This window comes from Lepisosteus oculatus, chromosome 6 (assembly GCF_040954835.1).
Source record: "Lepisosteus oculatus isolate fLepOcu1 chromosome 6, fLepOcu1.hap2, whole genome shotgun sequence".
In the NCBI taxonomy this organism is placed as follows: domain Eukaryota; kingdom Metazoa; phylum Chordata; class Actinopteri; order Semionotiformes; family Lepisosteidae; genus Lepisosteus; species Lepisosteus oculatus.
Genome location: NC_090701.1, coordinates 25,153,934 through 25,168,455, shown reverse-complemented (window position 1 = coordinate 25,168,455; position 14,522 = coordinate 25,153,934). Strand labels below are relative to the sequence as shown.

Sequence of the window (14,522 nt, the reverse complement as noted above, 5' to 3'; positions counted from 1 at the left end):
TTAAGTTGGCAGATGATACAACAGTCATCAGCCTGATCACAGATGGTGAAGAGTCTGCGTACAGGGAGGAGGTTGAAACCCTGGCAGTATGGTGAACAACCTATCTCTGACCATCAGTAAGACTAATGATTGTGGATTATAGGAAACACCAGGAAGGAGATCACACACCTATTTATATCAATGGGACTTCAGTGGAGAGGGTGAGCAGTTTTAAGTTCCTGGGAGTTAACAGAGGACTTAACCTGGATCCAGCACACCAACATCGTGGTCAAAACAGCACAACAGTGCCTATTCTTTCTCCGCAGGCTAAAGAAATTTGGCATGCAATCACATATTCAGGCCAGCTTCTACAGGTGCACTACTGAGAGTGTCCTGACCTGCTGCATCACTGCCTGGTCCGCCCGGGATCCCAAAGTACTGCAGAGGGTGGTGAAATCAGCGCTGTTCTTTGCCGGCTGTGAGCTACCAAACATCCACGATATCTACTCAGCTAGATGTCTTAAGAAGTCCAGGTCCATTCTCAAGGACCCCAGTCATCCCAGTCATAAACTGTTTTCTCTTCTACTGTCCGGTAAACGCTATCGAAGCATTCGGTCAAAGTCCAACAGACTACGGAACAGCTTCTACCTCCAGTCAATAAGACTGCTAAATAGCCAAGCTGCAGTTCCTTCAGCAAATCACCATAATGGCTACATGGACATACAGTTTCTATTGTATTCTGCATACTGCACTACTTGGACATACAGTGGTGTGAAAAAGTGTTTGCCCCCTTCCTGATTTCTTATTTTTTTGCATGTTTGTCACACTGAAATGTTTCAGATCATCATACAAATTGAAATATTAGACAAAGATAACACAAGTAAACACAAAATGCAGTTTTCAAAATAAGGTTTTTATTATTAAGGGAAAAATAAAATCCAAACCTACATGGCCCTGTGTGAAAAAGTGATTGCCCCCCGCCCCCCTGTAAAAACATAAATCAACTGTGGTTTATCACATCTTTGGAAAGCTGAGTTCAATTTCTCTAGCCACACCCAGGCCTGATTACTGCCACACCTGTTCTCAATCAAGAAATCACTTAAATAGGACCTGCCTGACAAAGTGAAGTAGACCAAAAGATCCTCAAAAGCTAGACATCATGCTGCAATCCAAAGAAATTCAGGAACAAATGAGAAACAGAGTAATTGAGATTTATCAGTCTGGAAAAGGTTATAAAGCCATTTCTAAAGCTTTGGGACTCCAGTGAACCACAGTGAGAGCCATTATCCACAAATGGCAAAAACATGGAACAGTGGTGAACCTTCCCAGGAGTGGCCGGCCGACCAAAATTACCCCAAGAGCGCAGCGATGACTCTTCCAATAGTTCACAAAAAAACCCACAACAACATCCAGCCAGCAGCCATATCACCCTGCAACTCACAACTGGCAACCCACGGAAGCTAAGCAGGTGTGAGCCTGGTCAGTACAGGGATGGGAGACCTCCTGGGAAAAACTGAGGCAATTGCTGGAAGAGGTGTTAGTGGGGCCAGCAGGGGGCGCTCACCCTGCGGTCCATGTGGGTCCTAATGCCCCAGTATAGTGACGGGGACACTATACTGTAAATAGGTGCCGTCCTTCGGATGAGATGTAAAACCGAGGTCCTGACTCTCTGTGGTCATTAAAAATCCCAGGGTGTTTCTTGAAAAGAGTAGGGGTGTAACCCGGGTGTCCTGGCCTTACCAATCATGGCCTCCTAATAATCCCCATCTATGAATTGGCTACATTACTCTACTCTCCTCCCCACTGATAGCTGATGTGTGGTGAGCATTCTGGCGCACTATGGCTGCCGTCGCATCATCCAGGTGGATGCTGCACATTGGTGGTGGTGGAGGGGAGTCCCCATTACCTGTAAAGTGCTTTGAGTGGAGTGTCCAGAAAATATATATAAGTGTAAACAATTATTAATTAAAAATTATTATTATCCAAAGAACTGCAGGCTTCACTTGCTTCAGTTAAGGTCAGTGTTCATGGCTCCACCATTCATGGGCAAAAGTGGCCTGCATGGCAGAGACGAAAACCACTGCTGAGCAAAAAGAACATAAAGGCTCGTCTCAGTTTTGCCAGAAAACATCTTGATGATCTCCAAGACTTTTGGGAAAATACTCTGTGGACTGATGAGTCAAAAGATGAACTTTTTGGAAGGTGTGTGTCCCATTACATCTGGCGTAAAAGTAACACAGCATTTCAGAAAAGGAACATCATACCAACAGTAAAATATGGTGGTGGTAGTGTGATGGTCTGGGGCTGTTTTGCTGCTTCAGGACCTGGAAGACTTGCTGTGGTAAATGGAACCATGAATTCTGCTGTCTACCAAAACATACTGAAGGAGAATGTCCGGCCATCTGTTCGTGACCTCAAGCTGAAACGCACTTGGGTTCTGCAGCAGGACAATTATCCAAAACACACCAGCAAGTCCACCTCTGAATGGCTTAAGAAAAACAAAATGAAGACTTTGGAGTGGCCTAGTCAAAGTCCTGACCTGAATCCGATTGAGATGCTGTGGCATGACCTTAAAAAAGCGGTTAAGGCTCGAAAACCCTCCAATGTGGCTGAATTGGCTGAATTGAAGAAAAACAATAGACAATTTTGAATCTTCCTGCTGCAAAGATGAGTGGGCCAAAATTCTTCCACAGCGCTGAAAAAGACTCATTGCCAGTTATCGCAAACGCTTGATTGCAGTTGTTGCTGCTAAGGGTGGCCCAACCAGTTATAAGTTTTAGGGGGCAATCACTTTTTCACACAGGGCCATGTAGGTTTGGATTTTTTTTTCCCATAATAATAAAAACCTTCATTTAAAAACTGCATTTTGTGTTTACTTGTGTTATCTTTGTTTTGTTGTCTGTAGCACAGTGTTTGTCTTGTCTTTGCTAATAAATACTTGTTTAACGAAATGTGTCTGTATTATCACTCTTCTCACCAAAGCTGTGACAGAAAATAAAGAATTCACGTGCCTATAATTCTAAAAACTGCTAGGGTTGGTATTCTGGAGAAATATTCTGAATATGATTAATTACTGAAATGCTTGTTCATTTCAGGATTTTCACCATTTTCGTAAATCCCCCCCCCCCCCCCATTTGCAACACTATACATTTTGTTCATCAATATATTTACTGCCAGTCCATTTCATTGTAAAAAGCAGTACTGTAGGCGTTCCTTTTAAGTTATTACTTTAAGAGAAAGGATGTTAATACCTATGTCTGCAACTGTACGCTCACAGGGCTTCTGTGCCACCTTTCCTCACTGAAGTTCACTGGATTCGATTTGAATCTGTCGAAACTAATGAAGAACAAGTGAAGAAAAAAAGACTAAAGCGGACTCTGCGCACTGTTCCACTGCTGCTGCTTAAGAAAGTTGGGACAGGTAATAAATCTGACATGCACTTTAAAGATTCAATGTTTAAAACATGTATAATAACAAGTTAAAGCTGTTCAAACAGAATACAAGATGAAGTCCTGGATGGGTTTGAGCTGGTGTCCTGTGACTTGCCAGGGACCTGTAAGTATGCTGTATTATGTGCCTCATATTTGTGTTCTTTGGACAATGGGATCTTTTATGGTATCTTGTGGTTGTGATGCACAAGAGGTGGATCTAACACAATCTAAGAAGAAAAACAATAGACAATTTTGAATCTTCCTGCTACAAATCGGCCACAGTATATTGACATCCAAAGTCCAAAGTCAAACCGTTACATGAAAAATGTTTTTTATGAGTTTACTTTAAATGATATAGCGGCTTTTTGATTCACGATAAACAATTATTTGCATACTAAACCTTTTTCAATACCTTCATTTTAATTTATTATTGATTGTTCAATGGGATTATTCACACAGATATACTTGTCATCTACAATCTGAACTAATTCAACATTCAGTACTTATATAAAGCCATTACAATTTCTCCATCATGAGGGTCAAAACGAAAAAAATGTATGGCTGACTACATGCCTTCATTCACACCCATTGAATATGGCCCCTGAGTAGTTATTTTAACAAAACCCCTTTACCACAGTGTTTAAAATAAAGTCCATAGCAGCGTATACAGTATCTCATCAGGCTAGAGTCCATACTACTTATCATGGAATTAAGAGGATTGTAGAGCACAACTAATTTCTTTGGATAGGACACTGGTCCATAGCAGGGACTACTCCCTACTTATATAGCCAGGTGGACTGGAGCAGCTGGGTTACAGTACCTAGCTCATGAGTACAAAAACAGTGGAGACTTGAACCCACAACCTGCCAGTAAGCAGCCCAGAGACTTGCCCTCAATATGCTGCCCCCTCCACTACAATGTTGACTTTAAAATAAAGTAAACCTAGCACTAACCATTCTCCATCTCAAGCTGTGGGCTCTGAGCAGAAATACATAACAAACATGAAAAAAGAGCTGCTTCTTCCCCTACATCAGAATTTGAATAAGTGTTTTGAAATAATCATTCAGCCTGAACTGCACTGCTGTGCAGAGCCCTGGTTCCTAATGTCTCCAATTCAAGGGGGGTGCTTGCTCCAATTCTGCAAGAGATCACTATGGGGGGAGGGGGATGGCAGCACCAGTTCTGCACACACGAGCACTCTCAAGACATTTATCAGGGTCCTTTATTATCCAGGCTCCCAGGGACCATAGAATGCACAGTTATCAACATTGGATTATCTCTACACATTTTTCACATCATTTTTCCTACTGTAAAATACCTGGCCAGGTGCTAGCAGTTTAAGAGGTAAATCTTTGCTCTGGATTTACTTTTAGGCGATAAAATTGTGACACAGTTAGTCCAAGTCTTTATAGCAAGGTGCCAAATGTTTAAGTTCTACAGAACACTTACCCAGTTCGGGGGGGAGAACAGTGAGTCGGTTGCCTTGAATGTGGAGCTCCTTGAGCTGAGTCAGTTCCCCAATCTCCTTGGGCAGGGAAATCAGGTCATTATCCCTAAGGCTGAGCTGGAAAGAGGATCCCTTTTAATTTATGTACAGAAAAGCACACATGGAACAAAAGACATCAAACTGGCACAGGTCCAAACAAAATAAATGGTACCCTTATCAGTGCTAGATGTGGTGTTCACAATATACAGTAGTACATTAATGCACAGGAAATCATGGACTAAACCATGAAAAAAGGTTGCTGTATCACGGCCCTAGTGGGCTAAAACCATGGGAAACACGCAAAACTGCAATAAGAATTTAAAACAAAGTTCGTTAACCAGTATAGCTGGAAACATCAGTAAGATACCCAGGGAGTAAGGATGAGACTGATGAGACTGGCATGGAATGGTATCAATATACAAAATTTAGACAATGCTCTGAAATCGAGAGATTTTGTACATAAGTACGTATCACCACTCTTCGCTTCTCAACAAATCTTAAATTAAGCACCAGGAGCTACCTTCTTTTTTAAAGCAGTGAACTAAACCAAAATCCCTTTTCAATTGACTTGATGCAAGGCCTGTAAAAGTCTGGCAAATAAGAAAAAAGTGAATTGATTTTTTAGGAATTTAGATAAATTACTCACTATCTGCAGCTTCGTGAGCTTCCCGATATCTGGAGGTAGGATTTCAAAGTCGTTGTCACTGAGATAGAGTGCACGCAGGGTGGCTGCAAATTAAACAGCAATATATAAACAGGCTAGCTTCAGAGCAGACAGTTTGAGGCTTGATCAATAAAAGGAGTCAGGTTTGATTAATAACCAGGTCTGGTTGAAACACGTCTGACAAACCCAGGGCACCTAACAATAACAAGCAGGTCAAGCTTAGATTTACTGTCTTACTGTGCTGTTGTGGCCAGGATAGCATCCATATACACAGAGCACAGACACAATTAACAATTAACTTTGACAACAGTACAGGCCATCTGAGGCCTGACATTTAAATTAGGGCTGTCACAGCTTTTTACATCTTATAGCTTGTATCAACTAAAATACACCCAGAAACGCAGTGTTTAAATGCAAATTTATATCTAAATGCATGTAGAGGAAGACTAAAAATATTAAGCTCTGTAAAGTTAGTACCCCTGCAAAAAGCATAATGACAGTCAATGTATTTGTTTTGCCATGTTTGTGCAAAAGTAGCGTTTGTTCTGCTCTCCTTCCCGAGATGCAGCGAATTTTTTCTGGGTGTCTTCACTCAGCCTTTCTATAATGGCTCAGGAGATCCAAACCAGTCTCATTAGCTTGTACCAGTTTATGTTGTTAAAGGTATCATTTGTGTTGCTTTCCTTCCCAAGATATAGTGTCTTCTATTCCAGGGAGTGATGTCACTCACCCCGTGAAGTTGCCTCCCCCTGCAAACAGCACAAATATCTAATATTTAATCTTCTGTAGTCACAGCCTGTTTTACTGGTTTGATACAGTGCATTTAGGAATGTGCTCAATAATGCCTGAATCTCCTGATCAATCGTCTTTTCCTCTAGGTCCGTGATTTTTAAACTGCAGAGCGCCCCCAGGTGGTACGCCAGATGACCCTGGAAATTTGTTGTGTGCACTGAAAAATTGGGACGGGTTTCATATTCTCTATTTGAATAAAACTAGTTTCTGTGTCAAATACGCAGCCTACGTAATATGATACAGCATATGCGCCAATACTTGAGTGGACACAATAGCTACGATGTAATTCTCTACTAGTGTATAGGAATGCGTGCTACGAACGTAAGTGGCCAATTATATTTAAAAAAAGTTATCTCCAGCAAATGGGGAGGTAGGAGAATGTGCATGGTTTTGGAACACTGGCAATCTTGTGAGCACAGAAAAGGGTGATAGATAACAGAAAAATATTTATGGACTGTTCTCGGTTAATTTGAGAAAAATGCACTGAGCTTCAAAGTTTCACTCCCATGCGCATTAAATAAAAACTTCTTTTAACTTCTGAGACAGACTCCTGAAATAGAAAAAGGTAAAAATGCAAGCTTGCAGATTGCTAAAGCAGGTAAGCCCCACATTATTTGTGAAGAACTTTGTTTACCATTGGCAAAAGAGCCGACACGTATTATATGTGGAGAAAAAGATGCTAAACAGCTCAACCTGCTGCCCCCTTAGAAAGACACACTCGTAGAATTATTGATATGGCTGATGATATCAAAAGTATGCTGATAAAGTGCGTTACGATGAGCAGTTGCTTTTCACTGCAATTAGATGAGTCTGTAGATGTCATTGATTTGGTCAATTTTCTACGTGAGATACGAGTTTGAGGACATGTCCCACGAGGACTTTCTGTTCTGTAAGCCGCTACCAACAAGAACTACAGGATAGCACATATTTCAGCTTCTGAATGAATTTATCGAGGAGAATGGCATCAACTGGATAAAACGCGTTGGAGTTTGTACAGACGGTGCTAGGGCGATGACAAGCCGACACAGCGGTGTAGTTGCACGAATTAGAGAGGTTGCTCCAGATATTAAGTGGACGCACTGCAGCATCCACTGCGAGGCCTTGGCAGTCAAGAAAATGCCTGAGGATTTAAAATCTGTTAGACTCTGTTGTGAACTGTATCAAGGCTCGAACAATGAATTCACATCTGCTTTGCTCGACAAAACAGGCTCACCCCTCTCAATGAAATGGTAAGTGCTTTTTTATTGTTTTTTTTTTAATTGTTGCTGTTCCCATTATTATTATATTTATTATATGTGTGTGTGTGTTTATGCACGTGCGTGCATGCATTCATGTTGGTCATTGAGATTTTCTGTGGTTCCTATGAGAAGATGACTTGTAGGTAGTACCTGGATGCTTTGGTTTGATCAGGGGTGGTACTTGGTCCAAAAAGTTTGAGAACCACTGCTCTAGGCCATTAGAATGACTTGTTAGTCATACAACTTGATGGGCTGTCACTGTCTTTGGGCTGGTGTACAATTGATGTACAGTATAATTCGGTTGTGGGGGGTTGTTGCCTCACAGCAAATGCACTGATAGAGGACAGCATATTCCACTACAGTACTGCTGTAAGCGAACCTTCCCAAAGAGTCTCTTCTGATCCTCACATCGACAATGTACGAGGACAGCCCTTAATAGATCTGTGGCAGCTCATGTCTGTTTTTGTTCATCTCCGTGTCATGACTGCTCCTGTTTGAAGTGATTGGTTTGTGGTAGAGAGGGGATTGTCTACTTATATGAGTTTCCCTGTGTGCTGGTGAAGTGTGCATATTTGTACGTGGTACAGATCAGGTCATTTCCTAGGTCCTGGAAATGTACTCAACAAGGATTCTGTAGTATGAATATGAACTGCAGGGACACCAAATTAATTTTATTTGGATATTTTGTTTTGGATATCTAATCTCTAGTATCACAGAAAACAGAGTTTATGTTTCTCTGGTTTCTGAGATATTAGAAATTGTTTTTCAGGGGAGTGAGGTTACTCCCCAAATCTATATTCCCATAGAATATTCCAACCTTTGATAACAAGACAAGTATTTATATTGTTATACTATTGTTAACTAATACATTACTAATAACCATTCAGTAGTAACTGCAAATATGTTTAATCCATTTTATTTTATTATGAGTAAACTTGGGACTGTTCCAGTTCATTTTTTTTTCTTCACACAAAATACTTTAATAAAAAATTGAACATTGAAAGGGAATTGTTTTATGTTAGCCAATGGTGATGCCTTCAATTGCCTTCTTGGTCTGTCCAGGGGTTGAGCATTTTCTACATTTTCTGCATGTGTAAATTAAACTTTTCTTATCTTCTTATAAATAAATGTTGGTGGAGCGTGAAATGCTCAGTTTCTGAAAAATATTTAGCAGATTTTAATACTTTGTAGACATGCAAATAGTTTTAAAAGATGAGAAACATTTAGATTTTGGGGGCCAAAATTCCCCCCAATCCGATGTGTAGAACTGATAAGCAACTACAGAAAACATTTGGCTGAGGTCATTGCCGCTAAAGAAGGTTTGTATTCTTCTTCCAGCACAGACAGTAAATGTTTTAACAAGGTGTTCAATATAGACATGAAAAAGTACATCTGTTTGTGTGTTATTTGTTTAATCAGATTGTGCTCATCTATTATTATGACAGAGATGAGAATCAGATCACATTTTAGGAGCAATAACTGCAGGAATACATATAATTCCAAAGGGTTCACAAACTTCGCCTCACCACTGTACCTGCAGATTGTGTGAGTGCAATTCAGAGGGGGGGATGGGCAGAATAAAAGAATACCACAGGATATCTGCACATAACCAGGTGCATCCCTTCATCACTGCAGTGTACCCATCTGCGAATGGGCTTTTCAGCAGGATAAATCTCCATTCCACAAGGCTAGGAAAATCCTGGAAAGGTTCCAGGAAAATTATATTGAATTCAGCTTAATGCAGTGGCTTCCCCTGTCAAGTGATCTTAATCTAAGTGAATATTTTTGGGATTTTTTTAGGTTAGGTCAAAATTTAAGTATAAGGGATATTAGTTTATTGAAGCTATAATGGTTAACAAATTGACGGGGATAATAAACAGTACACATATGCCAGATTACTTTGGCATCTCTCAAAATGGAACTGTCTAAAAGAGAAGGGCTGGTTGCGATCTCATTCAAGACAGTACAGCTCAAGACTAAAGGATGTTCATCTCTGATTAATAAGTAAAAGATCTGGAATGTAATTTTTCAGTTAATATGCAAAACATCCTCTAGTTTATGGTTAATCTCTTGATGTTAAGAATAAACGCTCTCCATTTTTCATACCACCTTCAGTGAATATGCAATGTGATATTTCTGCAGGTTTGTTCCTTTGATTACTTTGTACTAAATGTGTTCATTAATCAGTTGATTTTAACACCTCTCAGCATCATAAGCAATGTCAGTGCACAGTAGTTAGGAGACTATCATACATCCTTGATAAATTGCGAGCCAAGAAGATAAAGGCTGAATTATTTTGATTACATTTGCATTGAGGTTACTCTAGTAGTACTGCATTCCATTAAGGGTGTTGATACTGAACTCAAGAAACAGTTATTTTTTAAACAACTACCTTCCATTTAATGGCAGTTATTAGATCATATATGGATATCAGAAGCACAATATTGGCTCATTAGAATATTTGACACAGGAAAAAGGAAATGCTTATCAGAGTAAATCCAAGTTAGTGCATCAAAAAGTACACAAACATCCTTTTGTATTTCTGTCACCAAAGCTTGAGTCAAAACCTCACAGTAATCTGTAGTTATAATACCTTTTAATGTGACAACGCACCAGGTACCTGACTGAAATTAGTGAATAGTATATTCCCTGCTTCCGAACAGTCATTGTAACTTTTTTCCATATACAGTACATAGACATCCTGCCTTGCCACAACTGTGAAAATGCAAAAAACCTGGAGCAGGCACAAACATGTTTGTCTTCATGTGTTTTATAAGGGTCGGAAACAGATGCTAATGTGGGTCAACTAATAAACACTTATTTTCGGGGAGGGGGCAGGTGAGTGTTTTAGTATTGCAGTAAATCTGGAAGGTTACATTTGTGCTTGAAATAACACATTTGTGAATCATGAAGCAATGAAATCTGCATCACATACAAATGTGACCAAGGTAAACATTTAACAGTACACACCAGAGGGTGCTTTATCACTGTGATCACCACCTACCGTCATTTGGTATATACTGTACAGTATGTTCATTGCTCCAGTACAGATAATTCACTAAATACAAAAGCACCCCATATTACAGTTTACATGTCTATTAGTGAGAGTATATTGATCTGCACTGGTGTATCCATGTACTTGTTTTAGTTTACTTGGATATAAAAATCATCCCCAAGTGTCAAAGGGTGTGATACTAAACTAGCACTGGAGGAAAAGTTTAAGTGTTTACTCACTAGACCAATGTAATGTTAAAATATACGAGTCTTAATGAATGTCTACAGGCAGCCGTAACTGAAGCCACACTGCTCGCACTGTACTGGGATTGTGAGCAGCACGGAGAACTACTTCTACTTACTGAGATAGAAGAAATTTCCTGGCAGTGAAGACTCATTCAAGTTGTTGTACGTCAGGTCCAGGACTTCCAGCGCAGGCAGGGAACCGAAGCCTCGTGGCAGAGTGCTCAGCCTGTTCATACTAATTACAGGGGTCAAAGCTTAGAGGGACGTGTGTTTTTGGTTGTTCTGATGTTGCTTCTTTACTCTTTACAATTTGAAATAAGTTATTTAAATATAAAATAATTTCACATCATTACTGCGCTGAACTGACTTAAAATGAAGTTCAAAGATGAGAGTATATCATATGTCGTGGAACTGTTTGAGAAAACTCTAGGATAGTTTAACTTTTTTTTCCCCACTGAAGTGATGTTATATAGACTGGTGATAATAACCAGTTTCTCTTTCTTGCTGCTATTATGTTATAAGGTGTATTCTATACAGGCTAGAATTCTATTTGAGTCGGTCATGTGGAACGCACTCAATTTTATGATCTTAAAGTACTATTAAGCATTTAAAAGAAAACTAATAATCACTTTCTTGAAAATGTGTTCTTCCTGATTCAATCACAGCTAAAAAAATTGAATCAGACAGAGGTTTCTAAAAGTATGCTGCTCAATTTCGTTATTAGGAAAAATATAACCAACCTGTTTGACTCAGAATTTGCATTAAAAAAGCAATTACATACAGTGGGAAAGGTTTTGACAAATATGATCAAGCAGACATTCTCAACGGATTACAGTGCTATGAATACCATAGCAAAGCTTATGGTTTAAGATTATGGCCCAAAATGGCATATCTGACAGCAAATCAATGAAATATGTTATTTATTCTGAAAGATACTTTTAAGATTGAAGATTGTACAATTTAGAAAGAAGAAAAAAGCCCTAATCCTAAATGACATTGTACTACATCCTTTGTCTCAAACCTCTCAGCCTTTTAAGTGTACTCCAAGGCATTCAGTTACACTATTACCCATTTGAAGGAAGGAAAGAAGTTACCTTTTTTTTCCAAGTACAGGAAAGAACCAACAATGCTATGTACTTGATAACGTTTTCCATCTAAATGTTCCCTTAATGGAACTGTATTGAGAAAACAGTTTTAAACTTTTTATTTTAAATCCAATTATATTCATGTGTTTCGCCCAGATGTGAAAAGAGTAAAGAATTACTGGGGTAACAGAAAAGGCTCTGGTTGTAGAATATTATACTACATCACAGACACTGTAAATATCTCACTATTCCTATGAAACAAACTGGCACTTTATGATGTAGCACAATACTTACAGCTTCATATCCAGAAACAATTATCATTAAAAGTGTTTTAAAAAATCTGTAACTGTCAGCATGAACAGGCAAAAGAAAACATTTCAGTTCTACAATGATTCACATCACTCACATTTACCCTCAGATACATGAAAAAGCAAAAGAAAAAATGCTTGAAATCTAAAATTCAAAATTCAAATTGTTTCATGAGCCTTCTACTTATTGTCAATTATTTTCATATTTCTTTCAATATACTTTCAAACATACTTCAAATGCAGACTGAAGACCTATTACTTCAGCCTAGTGTACTCACATCTTACATTACAGCCTGCTGCAACCATGGCTGCTGGTGCTGCTGTACATGCCATTGTGTGTCTCTGTGTTGGCCCATCAGGGAGATACCTCTGTTCTGACCAAACTATCCTATTCTCCTCCCCACATATCCGGATGATGCCCGGGCTGGGCACCATCCGAGTTGGATGCTGCATCACTGCCATGGATCCAAGAGGGACATCTTTGATATACAGTAGCTATCGTTTAGGAGGATTTTGCTGGTCTACAGAGATCTGCATGGAGTACTGACATACAGAAGACATGATGGATGGATTAATACCCTCATTCATTTATTTATTTTTTTAATTGTATAATGTTAGCATTCCTAAAGGGGTTGGGCAGCCAGTTGACCTTGAACCCCTAGGGTTTTTTTTCTTCTCCTTACTAAGGAGTTCTTGGTTCCTCTCCTCCATTGTCTTCTGGTCTTTTCTGTTCTATTCACAACATGTATGGTTACATGCATTGTTAAGCACCTTGGGGCAATCTTGTTGTGAAAGATGCTATATAAAAATATACTGAATTGAATTGAAATAAAATTGGAAAAATCACTTCCAACATACAGCAAAGTTACTTCTCAGAGGTACTTCTATAGAGCTTTTTTGACCTGTCCTCCTGGACTGTGATGGAGCCAGCAGCACTGAATTCTTTAATGTCATTGTGGGGTCAAAGTAGGGTTGGGCGATTTGGCCAAAAACATTATCACGATAAAAATTTTGTATCAGTCGATATAGATATTTATCGCGATAAATGTCAAATTATTATTTCTTTCAAGTTTAAAGGCAGATTTTTTCTCCTGAGTGAAAGTTGAAGAAACCAGACAGTTAATTGGTAAATTAAACACCTCTTTATTTTAAGAACACAACAAACAGTTTCCAAACAGCAGAAACATTAAACAAATCTGTTAGCTGCCTGGTCTGCAACACGCACCCGCCCTCGCTCAGTATTTTGTGCGCGTGCACATATCATGCGCAAAGCATAAACATATATATCAAACATTTATCAAACTTTTGTTAAAATTAAATCGAGGAAAATTATATCGCGATAATTATCGTTAGCGAATTATCGCCCATCTCTAGGTCAAGGTAATGAAGTAGCTTATCAGTTGGGTGCACCATTCAAAGACAGTTGTTAATTAATTTAAATTTATTTCTGCCTTGTTCAAAAACGATCATGGAGCCAAACAGTTTTGTTATAGCGCTAAAAACTGTATGTGTCTAATGTGATTAGACATTAGACTGACCTGACCTGTAACCAGGTACAGAACATCAGTGTAGTACTTAGTCCCTTTTTACTTATACAGCACACATTTTTACTTAAGGGAGGAATAATAATCCATTATTAAAAAATCCAGAAGCGCAGTTGATTAACTTGAACCTACATTGTATATTTGCCAAAAATAATGTAATCTTAAAATTGGATTAAAAAATCATCTAATTATACTTTTAATCATGAATGCCAACACCAGCTTTCACTGGTAGGTTTTCCGGTATAATATTTGACAGGTTAATGTTCAGCTACTCTCTAGCAACCGTGTCAGATGGTCTTTGTGCATCCCCTTATAACCCATTTTCAACTCACCTGCAGAAAGAAAACTAAAGAGTGTAAAGGTTGTGTTGTGTGCTGTGAGAACTCACCCCAGGTTGAGGTGCTTGAGTTTCTGAAGACTGCTGATCTGTGTGGGAAGCTCCTCTATTTGGTTGTTGAAGAAATTTAGCACCTCCAAGTTCTTCAGGTCAGCGATGTTTGGTGGAACAGCTGCATTGGAAAAGAAAAAAATCACTTAACGAGACAAATTCCCAGGGGATTAATTTATTTAGTACAATAAGGTACCCAAATTAAGGTTATAAAGGATGTTAGTGAGTCTGTGAAATTTAGCAGGTTGGGAAAAGTACGTAACACCACATAGAACAGAACTATGTGAAAATAATTAAAACAATTGAAAAAGTGGGGACAAAAGCATATATTCATAATTTCTCTTGAAAAGCACGAGAGAATACATTG

General features: G+C 39.0%; 1 protein-coding gene across 3 annotated transcripts in view; it reads right to left on the bottom strand.

Annotated features, from left to right (window-relative positions):
• Positions 1 to 14,522, bottom strand: part of rsu1 (Ras suppressor protein 1) — a 79,043-nt gene that overhangs the window by 45,789 nt on the left and 18,732 nt on the right. For all 3 annotated transcript variants that reach the window (XM_015354482.2, XM_006634293.3, XM_015354483.2), the window contains exons 4-7: positions 14,156 to 14,276; positions 10,947 to 11,065; positions 5,543 to 5,625; positions 4,860 to 4,974 (exon numbers count right to left, since the gene is read on the bottom strand). In XM_015354482.2, the coding sequence (XP_015209968.1) occupies positions 4,860 to 4,974; positions 5,543 to 5,625; positions 10,947 to 11,065; positions 14,156 to 14,276 (438 nt within the window). The remainder of the gene's footprint in view (positions 1 to 4,859; positions 4,975 to 5,542; positions 5,626 to 10,946; positions 11,066 to 14,155; positions 14,277 to 14,522) is intronic.